Raw genomic sequence first — 18,496 nt, 5'->3', positions numbered from 1 at the left:
AAAAATTTATGTCAAATGTAAAACCTCAAGCTGGCTGTAAAACTTGAGCCAGTGGGAAATTGAGGCTCACCTTGGTCATGGGACCACCTGAGTCCGGTCTGGGCTGTGCAGTGGGTCCCTGGATTCAGATGTGTCTGTAAGAGAGTGTGCATGACAGACAGACAGACTGAGGGTGTGGAGCAGCGGTCGCCAACCTTTCGGACCTCACGGACCACCAGTGGTCCACGGACCACCAATTGGCGACCGCTGGTGTGGAGCATCTACTTCCGGCAGGGAGCTGGCTCCTGCCCCACCTGCCTTCACACAGGTGGGAGTGGATGGGGTCTTCTCAGCATGATTTCAAGTATGAGAGCGAGGAGCAGGGGCTACAGGAAGGTGTGATGGGCGAGGCTGGGTGGGTATAAGGGACAGGTCCCTGAGAAGTCCCACCGGAGCTGGGTCCCCGGGGATGTAAACTGGACAGAGAAGGACATGCCAGGCACAGAGAAGAGCCTGAGGCCTAGAGCAGTGCCCTTTTTGTAAAAAAGGAGAGTCCTGGGCCTGCCCTGGGCACCTGGACCTCAGTTCCAGTGGCAGGGTCTCTGCATGTCACTTCCACTCTGCAAGCTCTGGTAACTCCCATCTGCTTCCTCCTGTTTTCGGGGGGGCTGCCAGGCCCAGGAGGCCTACCTCGACCAGCTGTTGGACCAACTGAGGCAGCTAAGCACCGAGGGATCATTGAAGTTTCACCTGGAAAAGGCCAAAGACTATCTGAAGAGTATGAAAGGCAGGTAGGCAGGCCAGACCCCGGGTGGGGGGGGGGGGGAGCCGGCATTCATTTTCAGGGTCAGAGGCTGCCTGCTGTGGAGCCCAGCATGTGCCCAACAAACTCAAGGTTCAGCTGCTGCCTCCAGCTCTGGAGAATGTTGTGGCCCTTTGCAGCTCCGTTCTCAGTCAACACAGAAACTTCCAGGGAGGACATTGATCTGAAAAGCTCATGGAGGGAGGTTTCAAGGCCCTGTTCCTTAAAGGTCAAGAGCACGGGGCTCTCTCCTTCCTTTAAATTTTAAACATACTTGCTCTTTGTTAAAGACAAAAAGGAAGTTAACCAATACAAACATGTAGAGAAAGTCCCCTTATTCCTGCTCAACTCCTTGTTTTTATGGGCATGTGTATATGTGGAGATATAGTGTCTTGTAAGTAAAGGTTATAACTACAAATATATTTTTGTTTTTAAATTACCATATAGAATCCATTCATATAGAATGGATTGCTTTATAATGATTTAACCATCCCCCAATTGATTCGCTTTTGAAGATTGGTTCCAGTTTTTCAATGTTAAAAACAGTTCTCTGTGAACCATCTTGTATCTTTGTGCCTTTGTACAACTAATTCTGTGAGGACCATTTACAGAAAAGGAATAGTACTGCCGATTGTCTGCAGGACTTCGATCTATATCTTGAGGCAAATAAGTCACCCCTGAGCCTCGGTCTCCTTACCTGGGAAACATAAAAGCCTGCGCTTGAGGCATCAGAGGGTTTGATGGGAGCATGTAGATGACGTTCAAGTACAGGGTTAGGGCAGTTGGGCAGGAAGTGGGAACCAATGTTACAACGCTATTGTGTGTGTTTTCTAAATGTTCTACAGCAAGTATGTGTCCCTCGTATGATCAGAAAAAATAGCAAAGCAAGCCAAGGACTATCATTGTAAAAGGAAACCTATACAGCAGCTCTGTGCAGAGCTAAATGCCAAATTCTAGCCCACCTCCGTGGGGTCAGGGCTTTCGCTGTTGGCTGGGCTCTCCCACATTCAGCAGAGCCCTTCCTAGATGAAGGTATCACCCACCTACCTCCCAGGTATGAACAATTTCATGTCATCTTGACGAGAGAAGTGATGGAGTACTCAGCGATCATTCTGAACGAACTCAACTCCTACAGCTCCAACCTCAGCAAATACTTCCATGTTCGTGAAATCTTTGAGCAGGTACGGAGCGGGATGCAAAAAGCCCAGTCATTCACCGAGAAGCAGAGGATGACTTCTAGTTCTGATTTGCTTCAACTCTGAACACCTTTCCTAACCCACGTGGAATTAGATTCTATGTCAGGACATCAAGGAGTCAAAAGCATTTCTAAGAGAGAGCACCACTTTCTCAGATTAGAAGAGGTTGAAGAATGGAGTTATAATAAAAGGCTAATTTGACAATTCTTTGAGTTCATTCATCCAACCCACCACTGCCACACGGCCCTCCTAAAGTACAGCTCTGCCCTCCCCACTCTGCTCACAAGGCCCCACCCACAGCTCCTAGGTGACCGCAGAGGCCCGCATCTGGTTCCGCCGTGACTGTCCCTGCTTCAGCTCACTCCTCACTCTGCCTGCATCTGCCCCTGCCCGTCCTCCTCCTCCTCCTCTGCTGGCATCTGCCTGTCTCCACTCATCCAAACCCACCCGTACTTCCAGTCCACGGCCAGTGGCAAGCACCCCACCCACCGAGCCTGACCTCCCACATCACCTTCCTCACGTACTGAGCCCCACAGGGTTTAAGGGGCTTGCCCAAGGTGACCCAATTTGTAAAGAGCTGGAATTCGAATCCAGACCTGCGAACTCCAAAAAGGCTAATTTGACAATTCTTTTAGTTCACTGGTGTGTTCAGTGGTTAGAGCATCGGCCCAAGCACCGAAAGGTTGCAGGTTCAATACCCGCCCCTGGTTGGGGCGAGTGTGGGAGGCAACCAATTGATGTGTCTTTTTTACATCAATGTTTCTCTCTCTCTCTCTCTCTCTCTCTCTCTCTCTCTCTCTCTTCCCCTCTCCTTCCCTTCCACTCTCTCTAAAAATCAATGGAAAAAATATCCTTGGGTGAGGATTAACAACAATAACAAAAAATGTCAGAATGAGACTTTATTCTATTAATGCCTACTGTATGATGAAAGGGATTGCTAGTATGTTTGGGATTAAGTAAAACTGATTCCCTGAATTGGGAATACCCTGCTGACCCAGTGAAATGCCTGCATTGGGTATTGGGGGAAGGGGCAGTTCCTTTTACTTAAAAGAAAGGAGGTGCCCTTAGAAGTGGCACTTGGGAGGAGGGCAGTGCTGCTCAGTGTCCCTGTTTTCTCCTTGTAGAACTTGGACGGGGAAGTCACTCTCAAACTCAGGGAACCAGGTAAACCCTTCACAAGTCAAGTCTGATTCTCCCTGGCTCCACTCGTGTATATTTTGGGTTGGGGACACTCAATTCAGGCTACATTGGTCACCTGTCTTTCTTTGTGCTTTGGGTTGGTCCTCAACAGAAGCGTGTGAGAAGGATTACCAGGAGAGAATGAGAAAACTGAGGGGGAAGCAGAGTGCTAGCATGGAAACGAGCAAGAGCGAGGAAAGCACAAGTGGAGGTGAAAGTTTCCCTTGGTCCGCGGAAGAGATGGAAGAAGAAAAATATGGAGACACTGAACACTTGGTAACTGAAGAGGTCGTGAGCCAGATGGAAAAATCTGTACTGAGTGAAGGGACGGATGGGCCGAGAGAGGACTCTATTCAGGAATTAGAAAAAATGCAGGTTGAAAGAGACAGCTCCTTAAAACCATCCCCGAGTCAGGAAAATGTGATGGTTCAAGAAAAGGAGAAGGAAGAGAAGAAAGAGGAGGAAGAGGCAGAGGAAGAGACTAGAGAGGAGAAGGAGAAGAAAGAAGAGGAGGACGAAGAGAAAGAGGAGGTGGAAGAGGAAGAACCTGAGAGTTTACTTATGGTTGAGGTAGGTCAAGAATGGGTTTGTGCTTTGCATGGGGAAAGTGTATTATGTTCCCTCTGTGTGTCATTAATACAAGCTTGAACCCCCAGTGACACGGTCTCCCTTGGGGTGTGTATAAAGAATTACAAAGGCGTGCACACCTTTTATGTTTGCCAATAGGGACCTAATTATTATCTCATAGCAATGTTTTTTAAAATCCACCTTCCTCTCCTCACATCCCATCCGACAACCTACTCTGAGGTCATATGGCTCTCCTTGGTCTTCCCGGGTCCTCTCTCTTTCCTGGCTCCTCTTTGCTGTATAGATCAACTTACCCTCTCTGTTCTTCCTCTCTTCTCATTCTCTGGTTGAGTAAAACAAAGACCCATCTCCAAGTTGGCAGACAGAGTTCTCCTTCAAGTACAGGGAAGTAATTCTCATATCATTAAATTTTGCCTGACACGTTCAAACTCACAGAACAGTAACTTGAATTCCATCATCGTGAAATTGCAAAAGATACTTTTCCTGTGTTGCTGTGGAAGAACTGGCACGTGAGACTTCTTTCTGAGCAGGGATCTCAAACTCAAATGCCCATAGGCATGTCACAGAGCGGGAGACCAAGTGTAAAATGGTGACAGGCGGTAAAGAGCATTGTCTTGTCCATTTGGGCTGCCGTAACAGACTGGGTGGCTTATAAACAACAGAATTTTTTTTTCTCACAGTCCTAGAGGCTGGGAGTCGAAGATCAAGGCACCAGCAGATTGGGTGTCTGGTGAGGGTCACTTCCTGGTTCATAGATGGCCATCTTCTCACTGTGGAAGGGCAGTGGAGTTCTCTGGGGTCTATTTTAAAAAGGACACCAATCCCATTCACGAGTGCTCTGCCTTCATGACTGAATCACCTTCTAAAGGCCCACCTCCAAATACCAACACGATGGTGTTATAAATTTTGGAAGAACATCCACCATTCAGTCTATGGCAACTGTGCAGTCATTACTCAGCCCAGCCAACAATGTCATGTGGGAGGTGGGCTCAGAATTGCCAGGTTTTCTGATTTTTAAGAGAATTCCAGAATCTAGATTATATGTGTAATTTCCCGACTCTAAAGGCATTTTGTGGGCAACAACAAAAAACACCCCACAAAAACAAACAAAACAAAACAAAACAAAAAAACCTACAGGCAAGATTCTGGTCATAGATTTATAACCTCAGATGTCAAGGAACCTGTGTTTGGATCCCCAAGTCTGCTTGATGATGTCAAGTCTAAATTCTTGTTTTCTGCTTAGTCCCAAGCCGAGGAAGAGAGCCTGGGGACCGTATCCTCTGAGGACATGGAGTCCTTCACAGTCTCCAGTGGGAACACTTATTTTGTCTTCATGCCTCTGGAACAAGAAGAGGAGGACATCAAGGGGTCCCATTCCAACCTTTCTGACATTCTCATCAACGACTCTTCCAATGCCAAGCTCCTAGAACAAGTACTCATTCCATCCAGGCTAGTTGTAGAAGTTAAGAAACAGTGAGTAGGAAACCCTTTTATTCTCATTCTCTTGTCCAGTTTTATTAACAAGTTGAAACATTTTAACAAAAAATGGACTGATTTCACCAAGGAAGAGGAAATGTGGACCTGAGAGTGTAGATGAGAAACACAAATGCCCAGGATTAGTTGCAGTTACAGATATCTTCTGTGACCCCTCCACCTGTCCCAGGATGCCTTGCTGTCTTGGGCCTTGTACCTAAGACCTAGTGTTTTCTCTGCAAGATGTTTCTGGGATCTAGATCACGGCTCATCGGTAACCGTAGGGTTTCTTACTTAAAAATTTTTTTTGTAGATATAGACTATAGGAGTGAGTATATCAGTATGGTATTTGGCTCTGATTATGTGACACAACTAATATAGAAAATTGGAAAAAGTATGATGAAGAATATAGAAATGACCCATAGTTTTACCACTAAGAATTTACCACCCCTAACTCCCAAGTTTCTGGGCCTTCATGTTTGAATTTGGATCAAACATGGATATTTGTATTTGGCTTTAGGAGAACATTTCCATTGTCCTTCTGGCTCTACAGCACCATGGCTAGGACTAACCAGCTATAGATCACTTGCTAGTCTACCTCCCATGTTTACACATGGGCAGGGAATAGAAGGAGTAAAGTCAGGCCTTTGTATTCTTTTCTCCTTTATCTCGGCATCTTCTGACCTTGGAAACGTCTCCTGACTTGAACCTCATCCTCTCCTTCCTCTATCACAGGGCTATGTCTGTCCTCTTCAGAGCCCATAGAACAAGGACCACCACAAGAGCTAATATTTATTGAGAGGACCTAATACTTTCAATAACTATAAGAGGAGTACAGTAATTAGTCCATTTTACAGATGAAGAAACTGAAGCTCAGAGAGTTAGTAACTTGAAGAAGATCTCTGAGATAGGAAGTGGTTAGATCCATGATATGAATTTAGACCCTGTAATTCCAGAGTCTTGAACCAAATACTATGCCATCTGGCCTTGGAACTAACCAGAAAAATAGTTCTGTGTTTAAATTGTTAGATTTGCATGTTGCAGGATAGCATACATGTCAAAAAGTACTGAAATCATGAGTGTATATAGCTCAGTGAATTATTCAAAGGGAATACCTCAGGTAACCAGTACTCACAGAAGTGGAATGTTACCAACTCTCCAGGAGTCCCCCTCATGTACCTGTCCCAAGTCACTATGCTCTCTTCCCCAAGGATAACAAATATTCTAACTTCTGAATTAGTTTTGCTTGTGTTTCAACTTTAAGTGGAATCATACGGAATGTACTGTTTTATATCAGGCGTCTTTCATTATGTTTGTAAGATTCATATATATTTTTTTAATGTGGCTATAGCTCATTTTTTATTTCTGTATAGTATTCAATTATTAAAAATATGACTCTACTACTGATGCACATTGGGTTGTTTCCCATTTGGGGATATGCCAACAATGCCACTCTGAACATTCTTATATGCACACATCTTTTGGTGAACATATATATACATATACATATACATATACATATACATATACATATACATATACATATATATTTTCCTGTTAGATATATAACTAAGAGTGGAATTGTTAGGACATGGAGTTATACATGTATCCATCTTGAGGAGATAAAATCAAAAGATACTGCCAAGAGATTTCAAAAGTGTTTTTAACAGTTTACAACAGTGTGTGAGAGTTTCACTTGCTCCATATCCTCACCAATACTTGGTATTATCAGCAGTTTTTATTTTAGCCACTATGGTATACGTGTAGTGGTGCTTTATTGTGGTTTTATATTTATTTTTCTGATGAGTAATGATGTTGTGCACCTTTTTATATACTTACTGACCATTTGGTTATTTTATCTTAAAATCTTTTGCCCATTTTTTTCTGGTGGATTATCTATCTTTTTTTCTTCTGACTCATATGAGTTAGTTACTTCCACTGGATATGAGGTATTGTCAGGTAAATGCATGGCAAATATTCATTCCCTCTCTTTGCTTACCTTTTTTACTCTTTTTTTTCCCATTTCTTTTCTTTTTTCTTTCTTTCTTTTTCTTTTCTTTTTTTTAATTTTTTTTGGTTAATCATCACCTGAGGATATTTTTTCCATTGATTTTTAGACATAGTGGAAAGGAGGGGGAGAGACAGAAAGAAACATTGATGTGAGAGAGACACATTGATTGATTGCCTCCCCCACATGCCTGAACAGCACTGGGGATCAAGCCTGCAACCCAGGTATGTGGTATGTGCCCTTGACCGGAATTGAACCCAGGACTTTTCAGTCTGAGGGCTGACGCTCCAACCACTGAGCCAAACCGGGTAGGGCACTTTATTTTATTCTCTTGAAGGTATCTTTTGATGAACAGAATTTCTAATTTGTAATAAGTTCCTAATCATAAATTTTTTCATTAGGGTTAGTGTAATTTGTGTCCTATCTAAGAAATCTTTGCTTGCCCCAGGTCATGAAAATATTGTCCTATGTTATCTGCCACAAGACATTGTTTTAAACTTCCCCATTTAGATGTAAATCCACCTGGAATTGATTTTTGTGTATGGTGTGAGGTAGGAGTCAACATTAATTTGATAACCAGTTGACCCCAGGTCATTTGGAAAACTCTTCTCTCCCCACTGCTCTGCTGTACCTCTTTCTTTTGCTCTGTGTGTATATCCTTGCATCACCTCCTCACCTTGCTTGAGCACTGTATCTTTATACCAAGTCTCAATATCTCAAAGTGTAAGTCTTCCAAATCTGCTCTTCTCCAAGGTTGTCTTAACTATCCTTGACCATTGGTATTTCTATATAAATTTGAATTCAGCCCATCAGTTTCAATAAGAGGACATCTGCTGAGTTGTGTGTGTTGAATCTATAGATAAATTTGGGGAGAACTGACATCTTAACAATACACAGCTGTCAACATAAATTTTAAAAAGGAAGACATGATAAATTGGGGAAATATTTGCAACTCACATCACAGTCAAAGGACCTCATGTTCCCAATATATAAAGAGCTCCTGTATAAAGAGATTAATAAGAAAAACAAGCAATTGCACAGTAGAGAAATGGGCAAAATATATTAATGGATAGTATTCAGAAAAAGAAATACAATAGTCTTCCACAAATGAAAATATGCTCAATCTCAGTCATAATATGACAAAGTTGTCAAATTTAAAAGTTTGACAATGCACTCTGAGGCTATGGAGAAGTAGGAACTGTTCCTCACTGCTGATGGGAGTTCAAGTTGCCTTGAAGTAGAAGTACTTTGGTTGTATCTTCAAGAATCACACATGTATTTTAGCCTTTGATTTAACAATTCCAGCTCAGGGAATTTGCCCTATAGAAATGCGTCTACACTTGACATATGTACAAGGTTATTCACTGTGGCCTTCTCTGTAAGAACAAATGGTTGAAACCCATCCAATGTCCTCCAGCAGGGGTATGGTTAAAGAATTATGGTCCACCCACACCAAAAACACAGTGTTTTGGGGAAATAAAATAAGGAAGAAAGAGTGGAAGGGCAAAATACTTTATCAATAGGGAAAGATCTCTCGTAGACCCCGATTGCCGTCAGAATGACCCTCACTGGTCTCTCCCTCAGGCTTCGAGCTGGCTTTTTCGAGCACTTAGAGAAGTGGTTTGACCAATGTTCTCTCAGTGCCCGGGTCATCGTGTCCACCAAGATTGATCAGCTGGATTCAGAACTGGAGCTGCGTCTGCACCTGCACCAGCCAAGAGCAGAGCACATTGAAAAGGACATCCACAACGTCAGGGCAGGTACAGTCCCTGCCTGGGAAGGCGGCCCTGCTCCAGACCCCTGGTGTCGGTGCCACCACAGCTCCACGCTCACTCGCTGCCCCAGTTTGCACCACACAACCCTTATCTTGTTGTCACACCACGCGTGTCAGGGTTTGCTCCTCCCAGGCTGGCCGAGAAGGTAGTACTCAAGAAGACTCATTCAAAATGTTTTAATAGTTGTTTTTTTTAAAAGAGGCATTGGAATATTGAAACGAAGAGTGTTGTCCTGTTTTTAGCTGTGTGGATGCCAGATCTGTTCACATACCTGTCAGATATGTGGCGGATGCTCCCGAGGCAAGCCTGTAGCTCCGGGATCAGAGCTGTCAGGCTCAACCACTGTAGCTGTGTGACTCGGCCAGGTTACCTGACTTCTCCGGGCTGTCTCTTACCTGTAGAAGAGGATGTTGTTAGTGGCAGTGACACAGTGAGGAACCGTCAGCAACTCATACAAGCCACAGGGCTCCCGAAGTGGTAGCCATTAATTTCTGCTTATAATGTATAACACTTAAAAGTGGTGCCTTTTCTTTCTTAGGCAGAGGGCTCCAGTAATGGGGGCGGGGGCACACGTTTAGTTGGATCCGTCCGTGACCCCTGTTAGGTTTTCACTTGGGTCACACTTCAAGCTCCATCACAGACCTTTAGACAGTTCCCACCGGATCCCACCCAACCTCCTATTGCCCGGGGTGGTGAAATGGTTGTGGAATCAGGCAACCTGGCCTGGAGCCCCAGTGCTTGTGGCCTCAGGAGACCTTCTTGACTTTTGGAACCCCACTGTCTTCATCTGAAAAATGTGCATCAACTATAAATATAAGTAAGGTGCTTTCCAAAGGCTGGTTTCCTCCCCCTCCCTGGCTCCCTGGCCCAATGCACCATGTGGAAGTCAAAGCCAGAGAAGCAATGTTCCAGAGCCACACCATTCATTTTTGACAGCGCTGGGACCTTATTGATTTTGAGGTCAGATAGGGTGAGCTGGGGCTCTAAAGCCCTGTGATGGATCTTTTGAAGCCAAATCCGGTTCTTTTTACTACATCTTAGAAGTCCACTGGAAGTCCACTGGAATTCAGGTTCATTGGAAATCATCAAAAGGAACCACCCTCAACAGCCCAGCTGTGGGCTGGGTGTTTTCTCCCACCGAGATCCCTGCCCCCCGCCCCCAACACCTTGCCCCTATCCCACTTGCTCACAGGTTGCTTCTCTGGGCCTCTCCATCTCTCAGGCCTTGTTCCCTTTAGCTGTAGGCAGGGCGCCTCCACCAGCAGAGACCTCCCTACCATAGCTGGGCAGAGCTTCCTCTCCAGTTAGAGACCCTGGGGCAGTTTCAAATTGGCCTCCCTGATATCTGTGCCCATTCCCAGGCCACGCCCCGGTGAGGGCAGCAGGGCAGAATAAGGGACATTGTCCTCAATCGTCCCTGCTCTGCAGCAGCCTGGGAAGGGCAGCCGTCATGTCAGGGAAAGGGATATCCTGAGGCGACTCGGGGCCCAGAGGACCTCAGCTCCCTCTTTCATTTCAGCCGAGCTCTTGCTTCATCAAGAGCGTTTGGACAGCCACTGTGCCGGGGTGCTGGAGGCGCTGAAGAAGGAGAAGCTGATGTTCTCCCAGTTCCAAGAGGAGCAAAACGTGAAGACTAAAAACTTCCGCAGCAAGATTAGTGACATGGAACACATCTTCCTGAATGCCACCAAGAGCCAGAAGTAAGGGCCCTGGAGTCCCCCACCCTGGCCTTGTGGGCCTAGAACACAGCCGGGTGGCTGCTATCAGAGGAGTGGTCCCTCTGGTGGATAAAAGAATCGGAGTTTTCCAGGCCATGGAGCAACCTTCTCTTTTCTTTTCACCTCTGCACGAGAGTCAGAGTCCAAGTGGGAAACATCTGTCTGGGGCTTGGGGGCCGGGGCAGGTGAGCAGCCAGAGAGAACAAAGGGTGCTCTATGCAGACAATATATCCTGAAATGTCCCCTTCCATCCAGGGCAATCAGGATGGAGGAAGGTGGGTAGGGGCAGAACTCTCCCATCAGGAAGGGGCACTGGCCCCACTGGCGGTAGATATGTGCTCAGGGCAGAGCAAGGGGTTCCAGGAGGCCATGCAGGGATTTGGGATGGGGGCTCTTGCGTGCTCAGGGAGGCTCAGTCTGGTAACAGGCGAGGAGGCCTCACAGGTCTCTGCACAGTGATCAGCTACACAAGAGGCAACTGGTTAGGGTGGACTTGGGTGTGAAGAGGAAACCTGCAAGGGCACTCATTCCGGGGAGCCCCGGGGAACAGGAGCCATGCTGCCGGGAGTTAGAGCGAGGGTGCTGGAGGGAGGACAAGATTCAGTAGGACCCGGGGATTCTTTTACCCATTTGGTGGCAGGGGCTGGAGTGAGGAGAGAGGGCCCCTCTGACCCTGCACACGGAGAGTTCCACACTGTGTCCCGCACACGCCGGCATTTTGAACTTCCTTCGAATGCCTCTTTTGCTGTGCAGAGACGATGGGCAGTGCTGCTGGTGCCCTCACAGCTGGGCACAGCAGTGGAGCCCAAGCAGCCTTCCGGGTTGGCCTCCCGTGCCGGTCACCACCCTGCCCCTCCCATGTCCCCAGGCTGGTCACTCTCAGCAGCACCCTGAACCGGGAGCTGCTTAGCTACGTCGATGTCATCCAGGTGTCCCTGCGCAGCTTCCGCCAGTACTTGGAGGAGAGCCTGGGCAAGCTTCGCTATACCAACATTGACTTCATCAAGCACAGCAGGTGGGAGCCAGCGTCCGGGCCTCTGCGGCCACCAGGCTTTCTCTATTGAGAGTTGGTCCTGTCCCCTTTAGTTGTTTATTGTGACAAGATGTACATAACATAAAACTATCCATTTTAACCATTTTCAGATGTTCAGTTCAGTGGTATTAAGGATATTCGCAGTGTTGTGCTGCCATCACCATCATCCATCTCCAGGACTTTTTTATCTTTGCAAACGGAAACTCTGAACCCGTCATGTACTAACTCCCGTTCTCCTCTCCCCCAGCCCCTGACAGCCACCATTCGATTTTCTGCCTCCAGATACCTCATTAGAAGTGGAATCACACAACATTTGTCCTTTTGTGTGTCTGGCTTCTTTCACGTAGCATAATGTCTTCAGCATGCATCCATGTTGAAGCGTGTGCCAGAGTCTCCTCCCTTCTTAAGGCTGAATACGATTCTATCGTGCACATATACTGCATTTTGTTTATCCACCCATCCCTCGATGGGCAATTGGGTTATTTTCCTGCTTCTGTCCTTGACTTACCTGCATTCATCTTACCTTGATCTTGTACTTTTAATTTAAAGCCTTATTAACCACATATTTGGGATGAATAGAAAGTTTCAGGTCTGATCAGTGGCTTCTATGTCTCCCAAATTATTTTCAGATTGTTTTCAGAGGGAGGCAACTTTTCCCCTGAAGAAATTCAGTCACTGTGTAATCGACTAGAGAAGGAAGCTACCCGGATAGAGGTTGTTGAAAGCTCAATCATGATGAACATGGAGAAGATGGAGAGCGAATACCTGGAACAGGTGCGTGAGCCCCACCCTTGACCTCCAGCCAGGCTCCCAGGATACCTGGTTACAAGGTCAACGAGGCCAGTCAGGCCCCCTTTCCAACCATTAATGGAGCCTGTCCCCCTCTGCTTCTGAAGCCCAAAAGTGCCCAATTAAGCCCCCCCCTTACTTTCTATATTTATTTACAGGCCAATGATTTTATCAACAAGTTTGAAAGTAAAATCCATAACCTGTCTGTGGACCTTATTTTCTTAGAGAAAATCCAGCGGTTGCTGACAAATCTGCAAGTGAACATTAAGTGTGAGGTGGGACCGATTAATTCTTCATCTGGTGTCTGTTTCCCTCTCTCTCTCTCTCTCTCTCTCTCTCTCTCTCTCTCTCTCTCACACACACACACACACACACACACACACCTGCATGCCATCACGGTCCTACAAGCTGGGGGTACTGGTGTGGTCTCTGCCCCATGGGACTTGCACTCCGCCAGGAAAACAGATTAAATCGTCATAGCTTCTGACATTCATTCAGTTCTTTGAATGTTAATGGACTTATTTTGATTGGCTATATTAGTCCTTACAAGAACTGTACAAAGCAAACACTGCTTTTAATCCCCATTTTAGAGAGAAACACGCAGAGAGTACGTGACTTAGTCAAGGACACAGAGCTCTTAAATGATACAGCCAAAATGTGAGTCCAGGTCAAAGATCTCAAATAAACAATCTAGCTGAGCACCTCAAGGAACTAAAAAAAGAAAAAGAAACTTAAAAAGAAGAATAAACTTTAGCAGAATGAAGGAAATACCTAAAGGTCAGATCAGAAATAAACGAAATAGAGACTAGAAAAACCATACAAAAGATCAATGAAACTAAGCTGATTTTTTGAAGATAAACAAAATTGACAAACCTTTAGCTAGACTGATTAAGAAAAAAAAGAGATAAGATTCAAATAAAATCAGAAATAAAATACATTGCAACTGATACCACAGAAATACAAAGGATCAGAAGAGACTACTATGACCAATTATATGCCAACCAAAAGGATAACCTATAAGAAATGGATAAATTCCTAGAAACATACCCATACCCTCGACCAGTGCTGTGAGTCACCAATTTTATTTTTTTATATATATATTTTATTGATTTTTCACAGAGAGGAAGGGAGAGGGATAGAGAGTTAGAAACATTGATGAGAGAGAAACATTGACCAGCTGCCTCTTGCACACCCCCTACTGGGGATGTGCCCGCAACCAAGGTACATGCCCTTCACCGGAATCGAACCTGGGACCCTTCAGTCCGCAGGCCGATGCTCTATCTACTGAGCCAAACCGGTTAGGCACCAATTTTATTTTTAAGCCTTATCTATTTGACAATTAAAAAAAATCTTTAAAACGCACATTGATCAAGTTTCTGATAAGATTGTGCCTTTTCCCCCTCCTGATTTAATTTTTCCAGTATTTAATTCATTTCTCAGGTAATATGTTTCACTAAACATTTTCCTGATCAAAATCAGTATTCTAGAAACAAATCTTGGAACTTCTGTCTTTTCTAGGTGGCAAAATCTAATTCACAAGCAGATGGATTAAATTCTTCTCTGGAACAGCTTCAAAGCAAAGTAGAAATGTATCGAAACTCAAAGGGAGATAAAAATGTAAGTGCTCAGTAGATGCTAAGCTATGAATGGTAAAGATGCCTCATGCTGGCATCATAATCTGGAAATACACTTACACGGTCAAGATTTCTCCAGCACGAGGGGCCTTGGAGCCTCCCTACTTAATCCCAGGCCGGCAGCTAGAGTCCAATGAGAGAGTCCTTTCTCTTTCATTTCAGCGACTGATTAAGGTTTCATTGTCTAACAATAGAGGACATTTATTTTTTCTGTCTTTATTGATTTTTCTTGCAGAGTAACACATGCTTCTTGAAAAAAGTTCCAACATCCACAAAGCAGAGTGGAGAACACACACCACTCATGTTCTCATTTCCTGCAGAGGCACTCATGACTCCTATATCTGGATGCCGATGTTTCTATATGTCCCCGGCACCTCACTGCGCTCTCCTACACACCCGAGGGGCATGGGCCGTGGGATTGCTACTCTGGCGCTGTGTGCATGTGACATTGTCCTGGAGATGCCCCTCCAGAAAGTTGTGGTCATTTCACTTCTGCACACCCTTGCCATCTGGGGCCAAACATTTCCTTCTGAACCTAGCGTGTTAAGATCCAGGAGAAATCCTAGGGAAGCATTCCCTGTCCCCATCATGCAGATGGGGAGACTGAGTCAAGTATATTGAAATCACTTGCCGAGAACAAATCTGTAGACCCGGCAGTGGAACTCCCAATGCCCTAGCCGCTGAAGGAGCTGCTGTCCCAGTGCAGCAGCCTGGGAGCGTCAGCCACTCCCCCAGAGCCCTTCCTGCAAGTGAGGGGCCTCCATCCAGCCAAGAGGCATTCTCACCAGCCAGCTCCCCTTCCTGAGATTCAGATGGAACCGGCCCGCCCTCCTGCAGCCTGCTTCCTGCGGCTTTCTTCTCCCATGTTCTCACTAGGTAGTGGTCACTGAGGACTTCCATGGCTTCATACAAACTTGGAAAGAAAAACTGAGCCAGAGGATTCAGTACCTCAACTGCAAGCGGAAGCACGCGTCTATAACTCAAGTGGTGTTTGCTGTAAGGCATGGAACGGGGTGGCGGGGAAGTGGGGGTGAGCTATTGGAGAATGCAGGGCTCAGCAAAGCCCAAGGGAGGAGGGCGCTCCCAGGCCCCTGCTGGACATCAGGCCGATGGGGTGCCTTGGAAAGGCCACAGGCTGTGCACTCAGATCTGGGTCCAAATCCAAGATGGGCCACTTCCCTGCATTGGTCTCTTAGAGGATCCCTCACCTCCTGATACCACCTCCTCTCCCCCATCAGGGCCCTCTGCTCACTCCACCCACCAGCTCTCAGGGAGCCTCACTTTTCAGCCTCTTCCTTCCCACCCAAACCCATGAGCGGCCACCAGCTTCTCTCTACCCACCCTACCACCTCATCCAAATCCCCTGGTCTCTTGCCCCCCTGGCTGTCTTTAGCTTCTCACTTCCTTCCATGATCCGTTTCCTGAGCTGCAGCCAGACCAAACCCTAGAAAAGGCCACTGTGACTGTCACTCTCCTGCCCTCTGGGTGAAATCAGGCCCATGCAGCAACCTGTGCAGTCCACCCTCCATGGCCTCTTCATTTTCCTGGTATCCCCAAGATGCTACTTTGCCCCCCCCCAAGATGTCACTTTCATCAGACTTATATAGCAGTCTCTGGCAGCATAAATGGGCACCCCTAGTTACCCTCAAACCCTGCCAGGTTTTGAACCAGCCTTTCCTTCTAAGGGGAGGCTCTTCCCACCACACCATCAACACTAAGCCTCCATCGCGCCACCACTGCTGCTCCTGAAAAGCTTAGAAGTCCAGCTGGGGCCTTCCCTCTTACAGCCCACTGCAGTGTCATGACTCGGAATAAAGGAGGGGACAGTGTCACTGAACTCTCATTGTGAGCCACCACTCTGACCCTTTCTCTAAGGTCCACCTCAAGGGGGAGTTGGCGACTCACCCATCCATGCGTTCATCTGTTAGTTAAAAACATTGCCTGGGAACACCCACAGGCCAGCCTTACAGGTCCATGACCCTCAGTCTCATAGAAGACACTGGATCTTTTCCTTTACAGTACTGGTCCCCATTGTGACCAAACATTTACTTGATATGTATTAAATGTCTGTCTCTCTGACTAGACTTTAAGGTCCATGAGGGCAAGGGCCCATGTGGCCTCTTCACTCCATGTCCAGGGACCCAGGCAGAGCCTTGCAGAGAGCAGGCACTCAGGGAACATTGTTGAAAGTTGGCATGCATGCATGAGTGAGTGGCCCTCCAAAAGAGATGTGACCGTTACTGTTTTATAAATGGGAAAGTAGAGGCTCAACATGGTCAGTCAGCTGGCCTCCAGCTGCAGCACCTGAGCAAAGTGGTGCTGGAGTGTGAACCCAGCCTATCTGCCTCCCTGGCACCTAGGCTGGGCCTTTCTCTCTGGCCTGCAGAGCAGCACCTTAACTGACTTGGACAACGAGAGTGACGTCCTGGTGTCTTCAGAAGCCCTTGAAGAGGAGGCCAAGGTAGATGTGGTCACCCCTGAGTCCTTTGTCCAGCCAAGCCGCATGGGGAGGCCCATGATTGAAGACCCAGCTATCGATGTGGTCAAGAAGATCCTGCAGTGAGTGGCCCTGGGGTGCACTCCAGGGCCCTGCCACCGGGGCCCATGCCCTGAGCCTTCAGGAACTGGCTTTGGAGTCACACACACTGGGTTCCCATGGGAGCCCACCCCTGAAAGCCTGTGATCTTAAGCAAGGGACCTCTCCTGTCAGAGCCTCCGTTTTCTCCTCTACAATGGGGCTCATGATAGGATGAAGTCCTGTTGTGTTGTGTGCTAACCGGGGTGGTGCCCAGTGTCTGGCATGAGCTGTGCTCATGGTCGCTGGGAAAAACCTCACATCCTTTCTTTGGTTTCAGATTTCAGGACTCAAGATTCTCAGTTTTCCCAGGTGATAAAACTCGATGGCCGACAGGTAAAAGCAAGCAGGCCTGTGAGTCGCAGGGCACTGGCAGTGGGGAAGCCAATGGTGCCACCTGGTCCATACTCACCTGGGGTCCTCTGTTCTTGTCCTGGGCGATTGTCACCCAAAGGCTTCAAGCGACACCGGAACCAGGGAGAACACTCTGCAAAGACCTTGTCCAGTGCCATTGCCACCTCCGTAGCGAGGTAGGGACGCTGGGCTGCCCAAGATCTCCCCTTCCCAGACCCCAACCTTGTCTCCCTAAATGGAGGCCAGAGACCACCCTGTTACTTTACCAGAGTCTGTCATCAGGATGTGCCGCCTGTGCCCACAGCTTCAAGACTCCAAGGGACACAGTGAGGGTCCAGCTCTGATGCTGGTTTTGGTCATATCTGCGCTCATTCCCTCTTAGAGAGCCTGTCTGAGAATTCAGTGGTGCCCAAGGTGATGGCTGGTGGATCCAAGCCCTCTACCTTCCCACGCACATCATACTGAACAGAAAGCTGGACCCTGGAAATGGCTTTCTTTGGGTGACATCACAGAACCTTAGGAGGAGTCTGGGCCTCTGCCTTCCAGCCATGTGCTCTGCCCACTATGCTGTGTTGGAGTGATTAGACCAGCCGTGGGCAAACTACGGCCCGCGGGCCGGATTCGGCCCGTTTGAAATGAATAAAACTAAAAAAAAAACAAAAACAAAAACAAAAAACCGTACCCTTTTATGTAATGATGTTTACTTTGAATTTATATTAGTTCACACAAACACTCCATCCATGCTTTTGTTCCGGCCCTCCGGTCCAGTTTAAGAACCCATTGTGGCCGAAACCGGTTTGGCTCAGTGGATAGAGCGTCGGCCTGCGGACTGAAAGGTCCCGGTTCAATTCCGGTCAAGGGCATGTACCTGGGTTGCGGGCACATCCCCAGTGGGAGATGTGCAGGAGGCGGCTGATCGATGTTTCTCTACCATCGATGTTTCTAACTATCTATCTCTCTCCCTTCCTCTCTGTAAAAAATCAATAAAATATATATATTTAAAAAAAAAAAAAAAAAGAACCCATTGTGGCCCTCGAGTCAAAAAGTTTGCCCACCCCTGGATTAGACTCATGGCTCAGTGAGCATGAGGTCTGGCTAACACCCAACATGGCTTTTACAGAAGGGGGAGAGCAGGCCACAAACTTTCGTGGTCTTCTGTGAGCCCTCATTAATGGGGTTTAATTCCTGGTTTTGAGCAAGCGGTGGTGAGGAAACTATGGCTTTGCATACCTCCAGAAGGTCTTTTTAAACACTCGGGCCATCTGCAATGCAGAAGTAAACAAAGATCAACCAAATGAGAAAAGCAAAGGCTATTTACTCAGAACTTGCGACAGCAAGGGAGTCGGCCATGTCACTTGCATTTTAGCGGAGACTCAAAGGCAGGCAGAGGAGT

The 18,496-nt window shown here is 46.9% G+C and overlaps 1 protein-coding gene across 1 annotated transcript in view; it reads left to right on the top strand.

The window, feature by feature from the left end:
• Nucleotides 1-18,496, top strand: part of CCDC180 (coiled-coil domain containing 180) — a 47,027-nt gene that overhangs the window by 17,301 nt on the left and 11,230 nt on the right. Inside the window, 15 exon segments of the mRNA XM_023760343.1 lie at nucleotides 655-770; nucleotides 1,836-1,962; nucleotides 3,102-3,141; nucleotides 3,269-3,726; nucleotides 4,988-5,217; nucleotides 8,810-8,985; nucleotides 10,520-10,700; nucleotides 11,587-11,733; nucleotides 12,381-12,525; nucleotides 12,699-12,815; nucleotides 14,059-14,157; nucleotides 15,051-15,170; nucleotides 16,561-16,733; nucleotides 17,030-17,153; nucleotides 17,155-17,279. Of these exon segments, the coding sequence (XP_023616111.1) occupies nucleotides 655-770; nucleotides 1,836-1,962; nucleotides 3,102-3,141; nucleotides 3,269-3,726; nucleotides 4,988-5,217; nucleotides 8,810-8,985; nucleotides 10,520-10,700; nucleotides 11,587-11,733; nucleotides 12,381-12,525; nucleotides 12,699-12,815; nucleotides 14,059-14,157; nucleotides 15,051-15,170; nucleotides 16,561-16,733; nucleotides 17,030-17,153; nucleotides 17,155-17,279 (2,378 nt within the window).

This window comes from Myotis lucifugus, unplaced genomic scaffold (assembly GCF_000147115.1).
Source record: "Myotis lucifugus unplaced genomic scaffold, Myoluc2.0 scaffold_180, whole genome shotgun sequence".
Classification (NCBI taxonomy): Eukaryota; Metazoa; Chordata; class Mammalia; order Chiroptera; family Vespertilionidae; genus Myotis; species Myotis lucifugus.
This window is presented reverse-complemented; position numbering and strand designations above follow the sequence as displayed.